This window comes from Bubalus kerabau, chromosome X (assembly GCF_029407905.1).
Source record: "Bubalus kerabau isolate K-KA32 ecotype Philippines breed swamp buffalo chromosome X, PCC_UOA_SB_1v2, whole genome shotgun sequence".
Lineage (NCBI taxonomy): Eukaryota > Metazoa > Chordata > Mammalia > Artiodactyla > Bovidae > Bubalus > Bubalus kerabau.
In genome coordinates, this window is record NC_073647.1 from 146513150 (window position 1) to 146536493 (window position 23344).

At 44.5% G+C, this 23344-nt stretch overlaps 1 protein-coding gene and 1 pseudogene across 2 annotated transcripts in view; both read right to left on the minus strand.

Annotated features, from left to right (window-relative positions):
• ARHGAP6 (Rho GTPase activating protein 6) overlaps nt 1-23130 on the minus strand; it is a 542861-nt gene extending 519731 nt beyond the window's left edge. Inside the window, exon 1 of one of the 2 annotated variants that reach the window (XM_055563246.1) lies at nt 21650-23130. In XM_055563246.1, the coding sequence (XP_055419221.1) occupies nt 21650-22228 (579 nt within the window). In that variant the 5' untranslated portion in view covers nt 22229-23130. The remainder of the gene's footprint in view (nt 1-21649) is intronic. The other variant, XM_055563245.1, reaches the window with a different exon arrangement.
• On the minus strand, nt 633-12596 carry LOC129639458 (glycogen synthase kinase-3 alpha-like; annotated as a pseudogene).
• Nucleotides 23131-23344: the final 214 nt, after the last annotated feature.

Below are 23344 nucleotides of genomic sequence, written 5' to 3' on the forward strand. Positions count from 1 at the left end.
GAGTTTGACTCAAGTAAGCACTCAATAATTGTTAGCCATTATTATTGTTATTACATGTCCCTCTAGATTGAGAACATTCGGAACAAGGACCACATGTTATTTTCTTTTCTGGGTGAAATTCTCAGAGCGGATTTAAATCCTCCCTTTGCCATTTATTGGCTTCAAACTTCCTAGGATTATTTTGAGGATTTAGTGATCCATTGCTTTTTTTTTTAATGCCAAAATTTATCGAATGGAGGTCTGTACACAGGCAAATCTTAATGTGAAAACTAAGACATGAGAAGCTCCCCCACTGCCTCTGCCCTCCAGGGTGGGGAGAGGAGGGAGGAAGCCTTAGGGGCAGAGGACAAGAGGGGGAACACAGCTGTAGGAAGGGAAGGGTCCAGGTTGGATGGTGTGAATCAATGTTTTAAGGAAAAAAAAGAACAATCTATTCACACCCAGGGGCCAGGGAAGGGAAGAGGAAAGGCACTGCTCTGGTTCTATTCACAAGGGACACAGGAGGGCAGGGAGGTTGAAGGAGGTGGAGACCTGGGGGAGTGGAGGGGGCTGAGGGGTAGAAAGTCCTCATGCCCACCCCTCATCCTCTGTCCTTCCTTCTATTCCCTCCCGGCAGTGGGGAGAGGGACTCATTACCTCTGCCCCCTAGTCCAGGGGCTCAGCCAGGGCAGGAGCTTGGTGGGCCATGGCCCCCATTCCCAGCCCCCTGGGGGTTCCCAGATGGAAGGGGTAGTTGGTGGCACCCTCAGGAAGAGTTGGTGAGAAGAGCTGTGGCATTGGTCAACTGCTAAGTCCAGGCCGGTCTGAGCGTGACTTAAAGTTTGTGAGGATGGGGTGAGGAAGGGAGTGCCTGTTGGGGTCCTCATTTGAGAAGAGATGAGAACAGTTTTGAGAGATGGTTGGACAGTGAGTTGGACAGGACTGAAACTGAAGAAAGGAAAAGTGGGCGGTTACTGGGGAGCTGGGTTCCAGGACACTGAAGATCATCAAAGAAGCTTTGGGCACAAGCTTCCAGTGTGAGCAGGCTAGAGTGGAGTGCAATGGCCTCAGGGGCCATTCGATTTGAATACCTTTGTCGAGGGGTGAGCTCTAATCTGGGGGAACTGGAACTCTGTGTAGTTGGGATTCATCTCTCAAATCTCTTCCCAGGTTGGTGTTCCCAGCACCTTGATGATCTCTACCAGCTGGTCTACCCCACTGTCCCCAGGGAAGATGGGCCAGCCTAGGAGGAGCTCAGGTAGTAGGCAACCAGCTGACCACACACACATTAATGAATGAGCTTCCCTTGTGGCTCATCTGGTAAAGAAAACGCCTGCAGTGCGGGAGACCTGGGTTCGATCCCTGGGTTGGGAAGAGCCCCTGGAGAAGGGAAAGGCTACCCACTCCAGTATTCTGTCCTGGAGAATACCATGGACTGTATAGTCCATGGGGTCTCAAAGACTTGGACATGACTGAGCGACTTTCACTTTCAGTGGCTCTGAAGATCAGCTCTGGGGCCCGGTAGTATTGAGAACAAAATCACAGAGCTGGAGGACAGGGGTGACAGGGTCCACCAGCATGTTCTGGGGCTTGATGTATGGGTGACACACACCCTGAGCATGGAGGTAGCCCAAGCTCTGGAAGAGCTGGTACATGTATACCTTGACATAGATGATAGCAATGGTCAACTTGGCCTTGGTAAAGTGGCAGACCACCTGGTACACTGTCTAAGGCACATATTCCAGCACCAGATTTAGGTAAAGCTCATCTTTCTTCATGGGAAACATGGGGAAACAGTGAAGTCGATCAGTCATGTCCAACTCTTTGCGACCCCATGGACTGTAGCCCACCAGGCTCCTCCGTCCATGGAATTTTCCAGGCAAGCATCCTGGAGTGGGTTGCCATATCCTTCTCCAGGAGATCTTCCCAGCCCAGGGATTGAACCCGGGTATCCCTCATTGCAGGCAGATGCTTTACCATCTGAGCCACCAGGGAAGCAGTGACAGACTTAATTTTCTTGGGCTCCAAAATCACTGAAGATGGTGACTGTAGCCAAGAAATTAAAAGATGCTTGCTCCTTGGAAGAAAAGCTATGACAAAGCTAGATAGCATATTAAAAAGCAGAGATCAGTTTGCCGACAAAGGTCTGTACAGTCAAAGCTATGGATGGCATCACTGATTCAATGGACATGAGTTTGAGCAAACTCTGGGAGACAGTGAAGGACAGGGAAGCCTGGTGTGCTGTAGTCCATGGGGTCACAAAGAGTCGGACATGACTGAGTGACTGAACAACAATGGTTTTCCCAGTAGTCATGTACAGATGTGAGAGTTGGACCATAAAGAAGGCTGAGTGACCAAGAATTGATGCTTTCAAACTGTGCTGGTGGAGAAGAGTCTTGAGAGTCCCTTGGGCAGCAAGTAGATCAAGCTAGTCAATCCTAAAGGAAATCAATTCTGAATATTCATTGGAAGGACTGATGCTGAAGCTCCAATACTTTGGTCACCTGTGGTGAAGAGCCAACTCACTGGAAAAGATCTTGAAGCTGGGAAAGACTGAGGGCAGGAGGAGAAGGGGGTGACAGAGGATGAGATGGTTGGATGGCATCACTGAATCAATGGACATGAGTTTGAACAAACTCCAGGAGATAGTGAAGGCCAGGGAAGCCTGGCATGCTTCCAGGCAGTCCATGGGGTCACAAAGAGTCAGACATGACTTAGCAACTGAATAACATCTTTCTTCTCCCTTTTGAAATACAAAAAGCATCTTAGCCTTGCAATATTGCAGTGATCTACCTTACGCATAATCTGCAGCTCTCAGTTCTTGAACCTCTTGTCCTGGAGAAACTTCCTGATGGCCACCAGTTCCCTGGTGTCTGCCAGCCATGCCTGGTACATGACCCCAAATGAGCCACTGCCAATCACTTTGATGTCTCTGTAAGCCACTTCCTGGGAGCACTCTGGGCCTTGGCCTAGAGTGGTTACCACTGTGGTCACCTTGCCACTGCCACTGCATTGTGGCAACCATGTGTCCCTAGGTGTGCCTCAGAAATGTAATCACAGTGACTTCATCGGTAAGCTGTGTAGGCCTGATGCACTCTGGGAAATGGAGTCAAGTCACTCAGTTTATTGGCTATATGCCTGATCCATTCCTTTTTAAAGCATGTAGTAGGATAACGAGCTCAAGGTAAGCATTCAAAAATATTAGTTGTAACAATTATCATTTTGATAAAGCCAGAGTTCAACACTTAAGATGTGCTGAATTGTTTGGTGAATGAGTTGATTGGTAAGAATGATTGATAATACTCCAGTAGCTGATATCAATTATCAACTAATGATAACAAAAATTAAATTTCTTCATTTGCCACCTCATGCCTCTAAGCTTTAGAAAGCCTGTTCTAACCCAAGATACTTGTTTGTATTCCTCTGTGTTTTTTTAATATAAATTTATTTATTTTAATTGGAGGCTAATTAAAATATTGTATTGGTTTTGCCATACATTGACAAGAATCAGCCATAGGTGTACATGTGTTCCCCATCCTGAACCCCCCTCCCACCTCCCTCCCCATCCCATCTCTCTGAGTCATCCCACTGCACCAGACCTGAGCACCCTGTCTCATGCATCAAACCTGGACTGGCGATTCTTTTCACATATGATAATATACATGTTTCAATGCCATTCTCCCAAATCATCCCACCTTCGCCCTTTCCCACAGAGTCCAAAAGACTGTTCTATACATCTGTGTCTCTTCTGCTGTCTCGCATACAGGGTTATCGTTACCATCTTTCTAAATTCCATATATATGCGTTAGTATACTGTATTGGTGTTTTTCGTTCTGGCTTACTTCACTCCATATAATAGGCTCCAGTTTCATCCACCTCATTAGAACTGATTCAAATGCATTCTTTTTAATAGCTGAGTAATATTCTATTGTGTATATGTACCACAGCTTTCTTATCCATTCGTCTGCTGATGGACATCTAGGTTGCCTCCATGTCCTGGCTATTATAAACAGTGCTGTGATGAACATTGGGGTACACGTGTCTCTTTCAATTCTGGTTTCCTTGGTGTGTATGCCCAGCAGTGGGATTGCTGGGTTGTATGGCAGTTCTATTTCCAGTTTTTTAAGGAATCTCCACACTGTTCTCCATAGTGGCTGTACTAGTTTGCATTCCCACCAACAGTGTAAGAGGGTGCCCTTTTCTCCACACCCTCTCCAGCATTTATTGCTTGTAGACTTTTGGATAGCAGCCGTTCTGACTGGTGTAAAATGGTACCTCATTGTGGTTTTGATTTGCATTTTTCTGATAATGAGTGATGTCGAGCATCTTTTCATGTGTTTGTTAGCCACCTGCATGTCTTCTTTGGAGAAATATCTGTTTAGTTCTTTGGCCCATTTTTTGATTGGGTCATTTATTTTTCTGGAATTAAGCTGCAGGAGTTGCTTGTATATTTTTGAGATGATTCTTTGTCAGTTGCTTCGTTTGCTATTATTTTCTCCCATTCTGAAGGCTGTCTTTTCACCTTGCTTATAGTTCTATTAACATCCAGTCAATTGGAAGGATCTCAATGGAGTAAGTTCTAAGAACAAGTAGCTTTGCACAATGATACTTTAATAGCCAGTTGAGGGTAAGGAGTATCACAGCTGCAGCTACTGCCAACTAAAGAATATGTGGAAATTCCCTAAGGGCAGCATATAAATCAATATAATTGCTATTGCTATTGCTAAGTCACTTCAGTCGTGTCCGACTCTGTGTGACCCCATAGACGGCAGCCCACCAGGCTTCCCCATCCCTGGGATTCTCCAGGCAAGAATACTGAAGTGGGTTGCCATCTCCTTCTCCAATGCATGAAAGTGAAAAGTGAAAGTGAAGTCGCTCAGTCGTGTCCGACCCTCAGCGACCCCATGGACTGCAGCCTTCCAGGCTCCTCCATTCATGGGATTTTCCAGGCAAGAGTACTGGAGTGGGGTGCCATTGCCTTCTCCAAAATCAACATAATAACTCTTACCTAAAGAACAACTACTACAGGATTGGATGTATAGTCTTAACTTCTTTGTCCCAACTCTGCATAAGAAAGGGCTTATTTTGCCATTTACTCATGGGTGTATGCATATGAAAGTTGACAGGAAATAAATGGCACTTTTTATACAATTTTAATTACTGTACACAAATCTTAAAACCTAATATGTAGAGGAAAAACTGCACTGTAACATAGTTGCCTCGGGTACTGCATATTTTCTTAAGAGTTTAAAAAGCCAAAAATAGTATTGTTGCCTTTTTTCCTCTGAAAGCATTATAAGATCCATGTTCACTGCCTATAACGGCATTTAGGAATGAAGCAGATGGAGCAATTAACAATAGACATAGCTGTATGACACCTCATGGCCCATGGGGCCTAAGTGCATTCACCAATTGATTTCACAACCTTCTACAAAGAGAATACAGTTGTATTCCCTTTAAAGGTGAAGAAACTGAAATTTGTACCTTGTAAATAGTGGCTCTGGGATTTGACCCCAGGTTTACACACCTCCGAAGTCTATGATTATACTGTCCTTCAGTTAAATAAGATTGTGGTTGACATTCTACTTGCTGCTCCCCATAAGCCCGTGCTAAAATTTTTGAATTTGGCTAGGATTGTGCTGGGAAGTTAGTTCTGTTCAAGCTCACACTGACCTTTGTCCCATCTCTAGTGAACACTAGGTCGTTTGCAAGAGGTTACAAGGTCCAACCAATTCAGGATAGAAACCAATGCAATGACTTCCCTGGCAGTCCAGTGGTTAAGACTTTGCATTCCATTGTAGAGGGATATGAGTTTGATCCCTGGTCAGAGAGCTAAGTCCCCTCATACCTTGCAGCCAAAAAGTCAAAATGTAAAACAGAAGCAATATTGTAACAAATTCAGTAAAGACTTTTTAAAGAAAGAAAAGAAATCAATGGAGACATTCTCCATCTCCCCATATTTTAGCTTGAAACAGATCCAAGAAGGCCACAAGTGATTTTTGCTTCTCCCATCAACAGGTGGAATCTATTTCCCTTGCCCTTGAATCTGGGCGGGCCCTGTGAGTCATGCTGACCAAATACCATGAGATTACCATGCAGTGAGGAAGCCCTAGCTATCCTCTCGGGGAGAGGGGCCACATGGAGGATCACCAATGCACCAGACATATAAGTGTAGACATCCTGAACTTTCCAGGCATCCCAGACACCAGCTAAAAGCAGCCAAATGAGTGAGTTCAGCTGATGCCATGTGGAGCAGAACTGCCCAGCTGAGCTGTGATCATTTAATTCCTGACCCACAGAGTCATGCCACTAAGTTGGGGGATTGTTTGTTATACCTAAATAGATAACAGAAACACAGGTAGATGATTCTGAGAGGCATTCTGCAAGCTTTCCAGTGGTCCTGCTAGAATCGTGGTCATTCCTTTGTCCACAGATGTGAATTTTATGACACAAATTTATAATGGCATTTCATTTTTTCTTCATCATTCCTGCTTTCCGGGATCACCTCCCAAACAAACTACATTCACCCAGGTCCTTTCTTTGGTCGGACTCAAACTAAGACACAGAACTTGTGCCCTTCCCACAATTTTTTCATGAAGTTTTAAAAGTTTTGATTTTTATGAAAATGATTTATCCATGTTCCAATTATATATGGCAACATCCAACCAATCATTTTTATTTCTAAAGCAAGGTGTTATCATGAACTTAAAAGCTGTATGAATAGACATACAGTCAGAAAAATTACACTAATAGATTGTGGTCTAAAACTCTGCAGAAGTCATTCCAAATAAGAGAAAAAAATTAATTTTTCTGCCTTGTAAAAAGTTTGCATGTGCTGTGCTGTGCTTAGTTGCTCAGTCGTGTCCGACTCCTTGTGACACCACGGACTGCAGCCAGCCAGGCTCCTCTGTCCATGGGGATTCTCCAGGCAAGAATACTGCAGTGGGTTGCCATACCCTCCTCCAGGGAATCTTCCCAACCCAGGGATCAAGCTGGGGTCTCCTGCATTGCCAGCAGATTTTTACCAGCTGAGTTACCAGGGAAGCCTAAAAATATTGCATGGTGGTGGTGGTTTATTTGCTCAGTCATGTCTGACTCTTGCAACCCCATGGACTGTAGCCTGCCAAGCTCCTCTGTCCATGGGATTCTCCAGGCAAGAATACTGGAGTGGGTTGCCATTTCCTTCTGCAGGGGATCTTCCCCACCCAGGAATTGAACCTGGGTCTCCTGCACTGCAGGCAGATTCTTTACTGACTGAGCTATGAATGAAGCCCAAAATACTGCGTAGAAACATTTAATTAATAACTAAAAAGGAATCTTTGTAAGTATGCTAAGTTAATTTTCTTCTTGACCATTCAACTTTCTTACTCTGAACTCTGAAAGTAAAAGTTCTTAGTTTGAACTTTTAAAAAATAACTTTACTTTTTAAAATGATTTTAGATTCCAGTGAACATTTACATAAGTTATATCTTCCATATCTTTATATAAATTAGAAATGATACCTTATGGGATCAGTAAGATACATAGCATTATTTAAACATTTCCTACAAAAGGGATATTTCTAGATGAGGAAAGACAAAGTAGACAATCGTGACATATTGATTCTTCTGCATCTAGCTTCCATCCCTCTCCCCTGGGGAAAAAATGAAACTCTGAGTAATATTGCAAAGAGAAATAAACTATTTCACTTTCTAAAAAATATCTTGTCACTCTGAATAACCTTTTTCAGTTATAAGAACCCTGAACAAGAACCTAAATATCTGATCGTTTGCATAGCACTTTTTACTGATCTTCAAAAGGGCACCCTCAGTGAAAAAGTAATTTATTTCCAATTTAATCATAAATTAAAAGATTAAAATGTTGTCATTGCAGCAGAGCGACAATATATCTGCTGAGTTCATGACTCTGAGCTTCTGAAGTTATCCTGGGACTCATATCACACTCCATGACATTCAAGGCTGCTTACTATTTCCATATCGCCTTTCCTGTTTATTTTATTGGCATTTTGACAAACACGTTCTGACCACACCATTTTTTGACAATATATTTCCATTAGAAACCAGATTCAACATGCCTCTTTGGGGGCTTGCTGAGAGACCCAGAGCCACCCTCTGTGATACAATATGAAACTTGTACCTGTCTTTGAGTTGTCTTATAAATCATCAAAGGAAGAAACCTGACTCACTGGGTTAGCAGCAAGAACCTAGAGACAGAAAGTTCTAATCCTGGATTTCTCTAAGTAATTTGACAGATACCTTCAGGTCAATAGTTTAATTTTCATGTAAACAATTCTTCAATTCTGGTTTTATATACCCATGATTTTTCTCTGTCAAAGAGAAAATATGACCAAACTTTGTGTTGATGCTCAGAAGCTTTCATAAGCTTTCATAACAGATGCTTTCATAAACAGATGCTTTCATAAGCGAACCTATACTTCCTTACTGACAACAATAATGCAATATTTGTGATAATCTGTATGAGGGGAGAGACAGAATTCATTTGTAGCATGATAAAAGTCCTAGGGAGGCTTGTTTTGAACGCAATTCCAGGAAGAATCAACCGTGTCTATGATAATCAAAAGGCAGAACTCTGAAGGTCTCTGTTGGGGCAGGGCCAGTGCTGGGCATAAACTGGAGATGTCGTAGATAGGATTTAAGCATCACAGGGATGTCTCGACTGGATAGAAAACCTTTAAGGGCTCTTCCATCCCAACATTCTATTTTGTTCATAGAATGCCAAAGTCAGTCTAGAAATGTTAATGAGAGTTATGGTTAGATTTTGAGCAAAAAAAGCATCTGAGTGTAGATGGTATTGTTTCAACTTAGTGATGCTGCTTTGTTACCCTGGGAAGATGTTGATGAGATTAGCCATGAACAATAGTCAGCTTGAGCCCACATGATAGTGGTAGCGTGAGGAAGTGAGAACACCAGGCTTCAAGTGAGAAAGGACATGGCATTTGCCAGCTAGAGAACTGGGACTGAACTGGGAGCTATCCAGTTTCTAACATGCTAAGTATTCTCCAAAAAGTGTCTGATGCAATGAAGTTACTGGGACTAGTGTGTGGGAATGAAGGTTACCCCCTGGCTTGTTGGCATATCTTGTGTTACACCAAATCCACAATGCAAGTCCAGCAAATTCCTATGTTCCAAGTCACTAGTCCAAATCCCTGGGGCGACAGCCTCCAATGCCTATCATTAAAAGTATACCTTACTTAACAACTTGAAGATAAATTTTCAATTACCTTTTGCTGTTGTCCAACTCAGTCAGGTCTATTCATTCATTTGATCACCTAAGCCCTCTTTGAGTGCCTTGGTGGAAAGAGTAAGGTTCCTGGAACACACTGTAGGTGCAGAATAAATATTTTCAACTAATACTCTAATTCAAGTCCTACTTTTGTTGCTTCCTAGCTGTGTGACCTGGACACATCCTCCAATTTATGTAACCTTGCTCTACTAACCATCTTTTATTACTTCCTATGTGCTGGGCACTTTCCAAGTAATCAGACCATGAGGTCCTCACAAAAACTCTTTGAGGTAGGCACTTTAATTAACCCCATTTGACAGACGATGAAACTGAGGCAGAAAGATGCTTTGTAATTTGTTCAAGGTCACAGAGCACAGCTGAGATTTGAATCCAGGTGGTCTGGGTCAGAGTCCAGCTCTAACCCATTCACTTCATTTCTTCTCCAACTAAGTCTGGCTGCCTCTTAATTGGAGTCTCAGTGTCCTTATCTGCAAAACGAAGGTTGACTCTATCACCCCACAGAGTTGTTGTAATAATAATAAAAAAAACTGCTGAGCATTCTACAAACACTATTAATAATTGTTATTTCACTTATTATTCTCATCACCTATGCTGGTGGCTCAGTGATAAAGAATCTGCCTGCCAATGCAGGAGATGCGGGTTTAATCCCTGGGTTGGGAAGATCCCCCAGAGAAGGAAATGGCAACCCACCCCAGTATTCTTATCCAGGAACTCCCATGAACAGAAGAGCCTGGAGGGCTACAATCCATGGGGTCACAAAAAGAGTAGGACATGACTCAGCAACTAAACAACACCAACAATCTGAAGCAAACAACTGAAATAAGTGGGCAAAGAATCAATTGGAAGTTCCATTATGAGCACAATGCTACTTTGCTCAAAAGCCAGAAAACCTGGTGGCCTGGTTCAGGATTTCCATAAACCAAATTATTAACTATAGCAGAAACCTTGTTAGAATAAACCCAGAGGCAATGTGGCTACTGTCACCTAAGGTTTATTTTTCCCATTCCCCATCCGCCTTTGGGTCTCAGCTTGCCTAACTGTTTCTCAACCCCCGAGAAAAGAAATTATTGACAATGCAAGCTGAGAATTGATCTGATGCTTATTCACACCTCAGCTTCTGTGCATGCATGCTCAATCGCTCAGTCGTGTCCGACTCTTTGCGACCCCACAGACTGTAGCCCACCAGGCTCTTCTGTCCATGGGATTCTCCAGGCAAGAATACTGGAATGGGATGCCATTTCCTCCTCTAGAGGATTTTCCTGACCCAGGGATCAAAGTGGCGTCTCCTGCATTGGCAGGTATATTATTTTACCACTGAGCCACCTGGGAAGCCCTTCAGCTCCTATGAATAGTAGTTAATTCACCTGTTTCCACAAGTGTCCAGGTATACCGAAGGAAAACCATGTTATTTATCTTGATCCACGGGGTCACCCAACTCAATTAATTTCCAATTCAGCCTTATCCTCTTGGGTCCATCGGCACAAGACGTGTTGTATTTTGTCAATTTGCTTTTAGTTCTAATGGCTCCTAAAAATCTGTGGCTATTCAATAGCTCTAGTGTGATATGGCCAGGCAATTTTTCAAGATTGTAAGTACATTTTAAAGTCTCTGCCTATTTTGAAAAACAATCTTTTTAATAGCTTCTCTGCACTTGCTTCCAAAGCATACTAATCAGGACACAGAATTTCCACAGTAACCAGTCTCAGAAAATCCCAAGCTGGCTGTTGACTCCTCCATTGAATCTGTTAGAGCTGTTACTACCTCCTCGTTGCATCCTCAAGGACAGTATTTAATACATATTAGGCTTGGGCCTGCTACATAACTCTCTTCATTCACGTTTATGTTTTACTGAAAAGATGATGTAGCAACAATATTGATATATTTTCTCTAAAAGTCATCAACAGTATTCTTTTTTAAATTGATATTAAAGTTTGCATACCATAAAATTTACCCTTTTAAAGTGTACAATTCAGAGGTTTGTAGTATATTCCTCAGGCTGTGCAAACATCACCTCTATCAAGGTCCAGAATGTTTTCATCCCTCCAAAAAGGACCCAGGTATCCATTAGCAGTCACTTCTCATCACTCCCTACTGCCAGCTTCTGGCAACCATTAACCTATTCTCTGTCTCTAGAGATTTGCCTAATCTAGACATTTCATATGAATAGAATCACACAATATATGGTTCTTTAACTAGCTTTTTTTACTTAGTGTAATGTTTTCAAGGTTTATCTATGTTGTAGCAAATATTAGCACTCCAGGCCTTCTTATTGCTGAATAATCTTGCATTGCATAAATACACCATGTTTTGTTTGCCATTCATCTGTTGATAGACATTTGATTGTTTCCACCATTTTGGCCATGATGAACAATGCCGCTATGAACATTCACTTACAATCTTTGTGTACATGTATTTTCAGTTCTCTTGAGTAGATACCTAAAGGTAGAATTGTTGAGTAATACGGTCAATGTTTAACTTTTTGAGAAACTGCCAAAGTATTTTCAAAGCTGGTGCACCATTTTACATTCTCACCAGCAGTGTATGAGAGTTTCAATTTCTCCACATCCTTGCCAACACTTGATATTATCTCTTTTATTATAGCCATATGACTATATTGCCATATGAATTAGTATATCATTGTGGTTTGATGTGTATTTCCCTAATAGCCAATGAAAACATCATTCTTTACTAGCTAACACAGTACCTAATTCCATTTCCACATATCCCTTTCCATTTTTGCCACATTGGAACATATTTGCAGTTATAATCTCAGTCTCTTTATCATAAGCAATGGCCCAAAGAGGATGCAGTAAAATTTAGACTAAGACATCATGCCTCAAAGGTGTGTCTCAGGATTTGAAGAATCACTGTCAGAACACAGATTCCCTCAGTCATTGAATAGATTCTGATATGAAACACTGTCCCCTATGCAGGCTTAAAAAAATTACAATCTAGCTATGGAAAGCTGAGCTCACATTTGTGTAAATCATGAATTTGTCATGACATGTATGATAGTCAAAACGTATTTCTTTGGAGGTGACATCTGGTTAAGTCATAAAGTATGATGGACTTTTCTCAGATATGGGACCAGGCAATCAAAAGCAGAATGAGGAGAAAAAAAAATCCCTGCAGAGACCTTTAAATTAAATCATAAAATCCTGAGCTGTATCATGAAGCTCAAGGCCCAGCCAGACTCATGCTTCTCCATCTTCCTACTCCTCTAGGTGCTTTCAGTTGGATTTATCTAAGTTCTTGAAGCATATTATGACCCTCTTAATTACATACCATTCTATCTTTTCCCTTCTTTTTTGTTTGGCAAAAGCCTCCTTATCTACTGGTTTCAGGTGAGACATCCCAGACCTCCTTAGTACTTGTATCAGCTTCCTATGGCTGCTGTAACAAATTATCACAAATGTCATGGCTTAAAACAACACTATTTATTCTCCTACAGTTCTGGGGATCAGAAGTCTCACCAGGCTAGAAGGGTGTTGGCAGAGCCGCTGTCATTCTGTAGACTCTAAGGACAGTCTGTTCCCTTGCCCTTTGCAGCTTCTAGAGGCTGCCGCATTCTTTGGGTCATGGCTTCCCTCTCCATTTTCAAAGCCAGCAGTGTAGCATCTTTGAAATCAGTATATGTGTCTGTCTGTCTGTCTCTGTCTCTTTCTACATCTGTCTGTCTGTCTCTCTCTGGCTGATTCTGTCCTCATATCTTCTCTAACTCTGACCTTCCTGTCTCCTTCTTATAAGGATCCTTGTGATTACATTAGACTCACCCAGATAAGCCAGTATCATTCCCCCATCTCAAGATACTTAACTTAATCACATCTGCAAAGTCTCTTTTGCCATATAAGGTAACATATCCATGGGTTCTAGGAATTAGGACCTGGACATCCTGGGGGCGGGCATTATTGTGTCCACCACAGTCCTCCTGTCATAATGCCATTGTATTCTGAGGAAGTGCAGCAATTTATTTATTGGTAATGATTGCTTTCACAAAGGGGTAAGCACCTTGTAGGGCCATGCCTGTTTATTCCACAACTTCCAGTGTTTAGGGCACAGCTGGCACTTGACAAACAATTTAATGATGACCTGGCTAAGTGGCTAGTTTGCTTTTGTTGGATGAAAATTCCTAGGGAAAGGGGAGGAGGTCAGCTAAGATTATAGTGTAAAAGGCTTTGAAATGACTGGCTAAGCAGTTTGGATTTCATTCTGTACACACTGAGTCCCAGCAAAGGTTTTTACTCAGGCAGTTAATGTGATTACAATTGTTTCTTTGGAATAGAAGGCCCATAAGCCAGATGGGAAGAGGGGAAAACTGAAGGCAGGGTGACCAAGCAGGAGGTCACAGAAAATGAGGACCCAAACTAGGCAGCGGCAATGAGAAGGAACAGCTGGAGAGAGATGTAAGAACTTGGATACATTCCTCTTCAAATCCTTTCAAGCATGGAGCAAATGAGAAATAAACACAACAGGATTTGATAACTTATTGGAGACGACAGGAGGGGAAAAAAAAGAGGGGGAAAACTGAAGACATTTCTGGCCTGGTAAAACTAAACTGGCCTAAGAATGGTGACACCAACCAAGAATAAGGAATACGGAAAATGAAGTGTGCTCAGAGAAAAGGGGATTGATTTGTTCCACTTCAGACATGTAGTCCAGGAAGAGTCCAGTGGGCAACGTGAGTGATGTCTTGCAAGAAATTGGAATAGATGTTAGATGCTCAAGCACACAGAACTATGAGTGTCCCCAAGAGGGATAATGGCTGAAGTCACAAAAGTGAATGAGATCATCGAGGCAGAATGATCTGAAGGAAAAACACAGGACTGTGGGGATGTGTGGATGACAAGCACAGAAACAGAAGAGCAGGAAGAGACATTACAGACTGAGAATCAGGCAGCAGGGAGGGAACTGTGACTCTTCTGCGCGTAGTGGGGAGGAGAGGAGGGGGAGCAGTGGCGTAGAGGAGTAGTGGGGATGGGCAGAAGAGTGCTGTCACTTCTGCCCAGAAGTTCAGCCAAATGAGGTCTAAGAAAGTCATGGGATTTGGGCAACTTAGAGTAAATTGTTTCATTAAGTAATGGGGCTAGAAAAAAAGGATTGCCAGAGTTCTAGATTTTCATGATTGCTTACTTTTTCCAGAAGTTTTGCAGTTTGTATTGAGAGTCAAGGAGGATTTCAGGGTGGTTCTGCCCTCAACTTGTCTGAGTTTGAACTTAACTCTTTCAATCCCTGTCTTTAACTGGAAAGTAAGGAGGCTGCAACTAGATGCTGCCTAAGGTCCTTTCAGAGTCTAAAATATGCTCTTGCCAATCGTCAAATTCCAAAATCCTGGTGAAAGTTCAGTTCAATCTCAGAAGAACTTGTCTTAATATTATCCTCTATTCAAGTTAAAAATTACCTTAGAAATGAAATGAATTATAGTAGAGAAATAATCCAAGAGAAAGCACATGAAAAGTGAATATTTTCCCAAGTTATAAATTCTTAGGGCATTATGCTGATTTCAGACATCAGTTCAGTTCCATTCAGTCTCTCAGTCATGTCCAACTCTTTGCAACCCCATGGATTGTAGCACACTAGGCTTCTCTGTCCATCACAAACTCCCAGAGCTTCCCAGACATCACAAACTCATGCCATAGAGTCGGTGATGCCATTCAAGTATCTCATCCTCTGCCGTCCCCTTCTGCTCCTGCCTTCAATCTTACCCAGCATCAGGGTCTTTTCCAATGAGTCAGTTCTTCCCATCAGTTGGCCAAAGTATTGGAGCTTCAGCTTCAGCATCAGTCCTTCCAGTGAATATTCAGGACTGATTTCCTTTAGGATTGACTGGTTGGATCTCCTTGCGGTCCAAGGGATGTGTGTCCTGTGTGTGGCTCTCTTGGAAGTGGCAGGGTGGGGCGGGTGGGGGGGGGGGCGGTCCAGACGGTAAGAGAGGCATGCCTGTTTCCCCCCTCTTGGTGGGGGCCAGGTGCTGCCTCATCCGTGGTTGTCCTTACCACCTGCCATGGGGAACTGACTTTTTGGCGGGGTGCATGCCCCATGTCCCCTCCCCACTTGTGGGGGTTGCACGTGGGTGTGGGAGCAATCGTGGTGGGCCGGGGTGTGTGAAGGGGGTCCATCAGGCTTCTCGCACACACCCCCCCATCCAGAGACCAACAGATTTCAAACATAATTCCTTGTAAAATGCCCTTTGTCAATTTCCTGTTTGAAGCTGCCTTACTCTAATTACTTCCTCTTTCGGCATGGGTGAGCCTCTATTTTTAATCACAATATTCCTCTCTGCCCATGTTTTAACTTTTAATACCAGTTTTCGTCATTACATATTTACAGTTCAATTCTTTCTTACACATATGTTTAGATACCCCATATTTTTTCCCTATCTTCATTACCTTTTAAAATGGTATTTTTCCCAATTCAAAGCCGTGGTTGACATATACCAGGAAAGAAGAAGAAATGACAGAGTAAAGCCAGAAACATGAGAGAAAATGGTACCAGAAAGCAAAACTGAGAATTCCGTTTCTTGTACAAAGTAGTACATTATATACGGTTTCTCAATCTCGGGGCTATTGAAAACTGGAGCAGGAGAATGATTTGTTGTGGCAGTCTCTCCTGTGTAGTGTAGAATGATTAGCAGCATCCCAGGTCTCTACCCATCATGCTAGTAACACACGTTCCCAGCCTCAGCACTGGCAATCAAAAATGTCAACAGGCATTACCATGTAGTCATATATCATAAAGAAGGCTGGGTGCCAAAGAATTGATGCTTTTGAACTGTGGTGTTGGAGAAGAGTCTTGAGAGTCCCTTGGACTGCAAGGAGATCAAACCAGTTAATCCTAAAGGAAATTAACCCTGAATATTCATTGGAAGGACTGATGCTGAAGCTGAAGCTCCAATTCTTTGGCCACTGACATGAAGAGCCAACTCACTGGAAAAGACCCCAATGCTGGGAAAGATTGAGGGAGGAGGATAAGGGGACAACAAAGGATGAGATGGTTGGATGGCATCATGGATTCAATGGACATGAGTTTGAGCAAACTCTGAGAGATACTTAAGGCCAGGGAAGCCTAGCGTGCTGCAGTCCACGGGATAGCAAAGAGTTAGATATGACTGAACAACTGCCAGATACGTCCAGGCTGCAAACCTACCTTCTGGTTGAAAACCACTGGTTTATTGAGACAAAACTATTCAATGTAGCTCAATAGTGCAAGAAAACAATTTGGTAAAGTGGAAAAGTAAGAAATACAGAAGTGCTATGTTTCTATGCCAACTCCCATTTGTTTGTAGGATGCTTGGCATGGTCACCCCATGCTTATCTCCTGTGAGTATCTGTCCTCCTGCTTGTTTCATTCTATTGATGCATGTCCCCCACAAACACTAGAGTGATCTCTCTAAAACACATATTGAAACATCTTACACACCCATGCTTAAAAATCACCAATTACCCCATTCTCCACCACAGGGTTTCTCAGCCTGGGCACTCTTGACATTGAGTTAACTGAGATAATTCTCTGTTGTGGGTGGTGTCCTGTGCACTGTAGAGTGTTTAGCAGCAGCCCTGGATTCTTCCCAGCTAGATGCAACTAGCACCTTCCCTCCTAGTAGGCAGAAGAATGTCCCACCAAAGATATCTACGTCCTACTCTCTGGAACAGGTAAATATGTTAGTGTACATGGCAAGTGGGAATTAAGGCTGCAGATAGAATTAAAGGTTGCTAATCAACTGACCTTAAAGCAATGAGATTACCTTGGATTATCCAGGTGAGCCCTATGTAATCGCAAGCATCCTTAAGAGTGTCTGAGGAAGAAAAAACTAGAACACGGCTGGCATTAAAGATGGGGGAATGGGGACACTGGAAAAGTAAAGGAAACGGACCCTAGAGCCTTCAGAAGGAATGTGGCCCTGCCAACACCTTGACTTTAGTCGAAGGGGACCTATTTCAGACTTCTGACCTCTACAATATAAGATGAGAAATTCGTATTGCTCTAACCCATACATTTGGGGTAATTTATTATGGCCACAAAATGAAGTTAATACATCACCACCCCCAGTTATGACAACCAAAACTGTCTTCAGTTCAGTTCAGTTCAGTCACTCAGTCGTGTCCGACTCTTTGCGACCCCATGAATTGCAGCACGCCAGGCCTCCCTGTCCATCACCAACTTCCGGAGTTCACCCAAACTCATGTCCATCGAGTCAGTGATGCCATCCAGCCATCTCATCTTCTGCTGTCCCCTTCTCCTGCCCCCAATCCCTCCCAGCATCAGAGTCTTTTCCAATGAGTCAACTCTTCACATGAGGTGGTCAAAGTACTGGAGTTTCAGCTTTAGCATCATTCCTTCCAAAGAACACCCAGGACTGATCTCCTTTAGGATGGACTGGTTGGATCTCCTTGCAGTCCAAGGGACTCTCAAGAGTCTTCTCCAACACCACAGTTCAAAACCATCAATTCTGTCTTCAGACATTGCTAAATGTCCCCTGGGAACAAAGTTGCCTCCAGGTTGAGAACTACTGTTCTTTGAAACACAGAGTCCAAACTCCTACCCAACCTGTTGAATGCTAGTGTCCAACATACAGTGAGATATAGCCTATGCTCCAGGCACACCAAACTTCTAACTTCAAAAACATCCCTTCACTTCCCTGCAGATTTGATGCCAAAGGGTGTCCTGGAAGATGGGCAATGTGCTTTGGCCTTTCTGCCATTTTTATCCAAGCCCATAGATAGTTATTATGCCCTGGAGGAGGGTATGGCAACCCACTCCAGTATTCTTACCTGAAGAATCTCCATGGACAGAGGTGCCTGGTGGGCTACAGTCCACCAGATCACAAACAGTCAGACACGACTGAGCAACTAAGCAGCACAGCATGCCTCCAAGTATGTGTCTCACTTCTGGTTTCATTGGGTTGTTATACTAAAAACCATGTGGTTGCTACATATATTAAACTTCAGATATCTTAACCTCTTCCTCCAAACAAACTATTGCACTTAAGCTCTTCTAAGTCCTCTTTGTTGGAAACTCTGGCATCACTAACACCCCTGTGCCTTTGCAGGTCCATTGCTTTCTGTTTCATCAAGGAATCACTTCCCTTCTTCTTCTGATAAATGGCAGTCACTCTTGAAGAACAAGTTCAAGTGTTTTCTTCACAGTGAAGTTTTCTAAACCTCCCCAAAGCACTGTGAATCACATTCCCCTGTCCCTCACTGTGCTGACCCTTCTGCACTGCAGCTACTGGTCGAGTCATCCACGCTCCTCCTTAGACTGTGAGCTCTTTAATGAGTGACGCCATAATTTAGCCTCTCTTCATTCCAGGTACATAGAGAAATGCTTGTGCTCAAGAAGTTCTTGTGGTGTGAATGAAGAAAAAAGAATTCATGGATAGAGGCTGGCGAACTCTATATCAGCTCAGCTCTGATCCAAAATAATTAGAACCCCAGGGTTAGAATGAGACCTTACTCCCTTGTTTATGATCAGAGTAAAGGACAGAACCTGGCTGCTAAGAACAAAGCTGAGAAGTGTGCACCAACTGTATCACCAAGTACCATTTATCCCTTTCTCTTCTCCCTTTTTCTACTCAATAGATATTCTACCCAGCATGTCCATGATTCAGATTTTGTTAGAGCAATCCTAAAACACATAGTAAGGAAATACTGAGTTGTAGCTGACTTTGTCTAATACCTCCTCGTTTTAAGCCATAACATTGCCATTTCTGAGCTCTGAATGAGCAGAAGGCATAGAGCTACAGGCATTTAGGAGAGTCTTGGGAGCAGGAGCCATTGTTTGAACCATTTAGTTTAAAATCAGAGAATCTGTTCAAAGAACTAAATAGAGATGGATGTGATCCATTACTGGCTACATCTGAATGAAGGTGAATTCCCATGTTTGCCCATGGATTCAATGGAAGAGAAACTAAAAGTTGAATAAACTATAAGAGACCCATGGAATCTGTAGGCAAGACTCAAGAGGGATCTACATGGTTTTGGAATCAGAAGAAGACCCCAAAAGGAAACTTTCTGCCAGCTGGAAAGCACTTCTGTGGGCAGTCAAGATGGCCATCCTATGGGGCTACATTCAACTCACTGGTGTTGGAGTTCTCAACTAGAGCAATTTTGACCCCCATAAGACATTCAGCAGTGTCTGCAGACATTTTTCACTGTCATACTGGTGGGGAGGGGTGCTATTGGCATCTAGTGGGTAGAGGCACAGGACAGTGTCCAGAGCGAAGAGTCACTCAGCCACAACTGTCAATAGTGCAGAGGCAGAGAAACCCCAAGCCAGAGCGACCAGGAGAAGCGTAAGAAGGTGCTCATATGCTGGACTTTTGACATCATTAGTAAAGATTCTCTTTTAGGATAAAGGACTCAGCTTGCTTACAAGTGAGAAGGACAAGCAGTGCTCAATAGGATGAACTTCCTTGGTTTCTGAGAGGGTTCCAGGGTGTTAAACCTTTGAAAGGTAATCCAGGCCATTAAGTTCCAGACCCTGGGGTTAAGTTAGGATATCTGGGACTCAAACGAAATCAGCCTTGGACTTTCATGCCAGGATTCTAACCAATCATTCCACGTTTGCCTCAAGACTAAAGGGATTACATATATACACACACACACGAACATTTTATGAAAAAATTTTTGTTCTTTTGTTAGATGGCTATGTACTTAGTTTTAACCACTACAAAAGAGGTGAAAGTCATGGTAGGTGAGCCTTCAGACTGCCTGTACACTGCATAGAACAGTTTTAAGCCACCCAGTATTGCTGAAGTTCAGATACTTGTCCATTGATGATGAGATTTTAATGGATAAGAAGAAAATTTCTAACCAGTTGTGATCATCCACAGTAGATTGCCTTTTGATCATAATAGTGACAAACAGCCTCTGCATACTATATTCCAAGTACATACAGTTGCAAAGAAAAGCAGAGACATTCTTAATGATGCAATTGGTTTAAACGTGAATGTCCGTGACTATCCAATCCAAGAACTTGGCTTGCTTTTTGCGTTTCTTTCTCTTTCAACTCCTACAGGATAATCTGCTAATGTGTGCTTCTGATATAGAGTAGGAATCCAGGCTCCTCTAAAGACCAACAGAAGTTCAGCATTTAGATTCTTGACCCTCTTTCTAATGCTGAGTTCTCTGGTTTGGAGAGAATCTCTCCCTCTCCTATTTGACTTTTCTCTCTACTGTCTACCTTCCTCAAGAAAATGGGCAGGACAGTCAACAATGTTTGTTAGTATTTGTAATCCATGCTCCCCACCCAACACTAGCAGTTATTTTTGACACAGTAACTAATATTTTATTAACACGTGATGCAAATATTTCTGCTAAATATTGATTTTTCTAAAGAGGTCTGATAAAAGCCAAAATTTCATAGTTAGTTGTCTCATGTTAAGAGAGCAAGGTATGCTGTTGGACACTACTTTCTAACTGTTTTTCTTGGTTGTGTTTTCTTCCTTTAGTCTAAATCTCCAGCAATTACATGGTGTTACACTCCATTTCTGTAATTCTAACTGTACTTTAAAATATTTAATTACAATGGATGGAATCTCCCCTTATGAAAACAGACCCAAGGCAAATCTATAGAGTTTGTGAACTGAACAAGAGTTGTTCATTTTTAAAACAACTAGTATTTACTCTCTAAAAGCATGCAGCTTTCCAAGTACACATCAACCACAGTTTCCTATTACTTCTGTTCTCCATTCTTTTTAACCAGCAAACATTTTTAAAGGTACCAATAGCTCCCTCTGAGTCCCTTTTTTTGCTAATGATTCTTGAGTCATGTAGCTAGTGAAATAACTACAAGTTGCCCTTAGTGGAACTGGGGCATATTTCCATGATCTTTGATAGCCTTAAGCAGAGATTTTTTTTCTCCAGGATTAAACTAGTACTTAATACCATAGATCTCTGATATTAAACCTTTAGGGAGAAGAAAAGATCAAAACTAGAGAATTCTAGTAGTAGCTACATCCCTAAACACACAGACCTACACACACATACCGACACCACCCTCAAGAATAATGTTCCCAAATTCTCTGTAAAATAACCACATGGCAGAAATATTTCAAAATATGATTTCCTCCAATCCTGACAAACAGCTTAGAACTAGACCATTTGGAGTTCCAAAAAATATCAATATTGGGTGAAGGGATAAGTGACCCTTTGAAATCACCTGCCGCACAGAGAGCATCTCTTCCTCAGCTCCTACCACTGCTCCGAGCGGAGCCAAGGAGTCCTAACAAGACACATGCGGGTGGCCACTAGGGACGTCCCATTTCCAGACACCATTTCATCAGCCACAGAGGAACAGCCACACCAGGAAAGCCCCTCAGAGGAGCTCTGGCTGTGTAAACCAGAAGTAATTAAAGAACTGCCCAGGTGGCCAGCCTTGGGCCACGAGAACACGCGGCACCGGACCCTACCTCGGACTTCCACACGACATAGGGTTGGCCGTGGCTGTCGGGTGGGGACTGGAACTTTCTCTGCTGGAGCCACCTCCTGGGAGAAGCGAAGATGCCGTTGGGGCCTCCCCCGGAAGAGCAGAGGATGGCGCTCCGACCACTGCCCGGCCCGGCTAGGACCGAAGGCAGGTCCCACACCATGCTCTTCTTGAGTCCGCCGCGACTCAGGGGGACCTCATAGTCAAAGTGGAAGCTGCCAGACGGCGACTTCTCCTGCGGGGTGCTGGGTGTGGAGAAGGATGAGCAGAGGGGTCTAGGGGGCGGGAGGCGGTTGGCCCGAGAAGGTGGGCCCCGGGAAGAGAACGCCGAGCGAGGGCTAAGACCCTCGGCCAGGGACAGCGGGGAGCAGAGGCGGCCCCCGCTGGTCCCCCGCGAGCCGCCCTCTGCGCCCGCCTCGCCCCCGTAGCCGCCGATCAGAGCCGGGTCCAGGCTGCGGGTCTGGCGCAGCTTCCTCTTGGAGAAGCCCTTGGCAGAAGCCGCGCTGCCCGAGGCCGGCGAGGAGCAGGAGAAGACACTGTGGAGCAGGCTCTGCGCGGACATCTCGGCGGGCTGTGCCTGAGGGCCACCCTCTTCCAGCTCTCGGAACTGCTAGCGATTTGGGGCCAGGAAGCAAGGGGGCTCAGGAGAGGCTGCCAGGCGGCGTCGGCCCCAGGATCGCCGAGGGCGGTAGAGGGCAGTTCCCGGCTCACGCGCCACCAGAGCGCTCCAAGTGCCCCGGTGGGGGCAGAAGCAGGAGATCCATCACCAGCCTTCTAGGAAAAGGGGTGGGGAGGGAGGACTTCTTCGGTGGCGAGAACCTTCCCGCAGAGCCTAAGTCCTGAAGAGGGTAAGGAAGAAGAGGAAGGTCAGGCGCTCGCTGGGTTCCCAGCTCCGGCGGCCAGCGCCACTCCCCCTTCCCAGCTGAGGCAGCAGACGCCGCGCTCGGGCTCTCTGGCTCTGGACAGCCTCGAAGTCTCCAGCAAGCTCCTCCTCGCGCCCTAAGGACGGTCCCGAGGGCTGAGGAGGAGGCCTCCTGGGCGTGCGCCCAGGGCGCGTCCCTCGCTCTCCGCTCGCCGTGAGAGGGACTTCCTCCCGCGCTGGAGCTGGGCACCCGATCTGCGCCCCAGGGCACCGTCGCCGTATCCGGGCCCCTGAAGCTACGCGTCTCGCCACCACTTGGCTGCTGCGCCCACTCCTCTGACTGGCTAGGCGCAAGGGTGTCTCCAAGCTCCAGGCTCCCCCAAGGTGCTAGTTTCTCGCTACAAAGTGGGGACACGGAGCGCGCAGCGCCCAGGGCCTTCCAACGGCTGAGCGGCTACGGTGGGAGAGAATTCCTGGCTGCGCTCAGGGAGCTAAGGGAAGAACCCCAGGGCCGGCTGTCCATGACCCGCTAGAGAGGGACTCTTAATATTCTCAACCCAGCCTTGGGCCCAGGGCTGGCGCGGGGATGTCCCCACATGCTCGCGCTAGAGGCAGCGCGAAGGGGGCGGCCCGGACGGCTAGGGTGGGAGAGAAGCCAGGTCTGGAGCTGGGGCGGAGCCAGAAGTAGGAGAAAGCAGAACGTGGAGTTTTCCAGGCGCCAAACCTGGGAGCGGCGCAGAGCGAGCGCCGCTCACCACTGATACCGGGTCTCCTGGGGAGAAAACCCTGAGGACGGAAGTGCGGACCTTCTCCCCG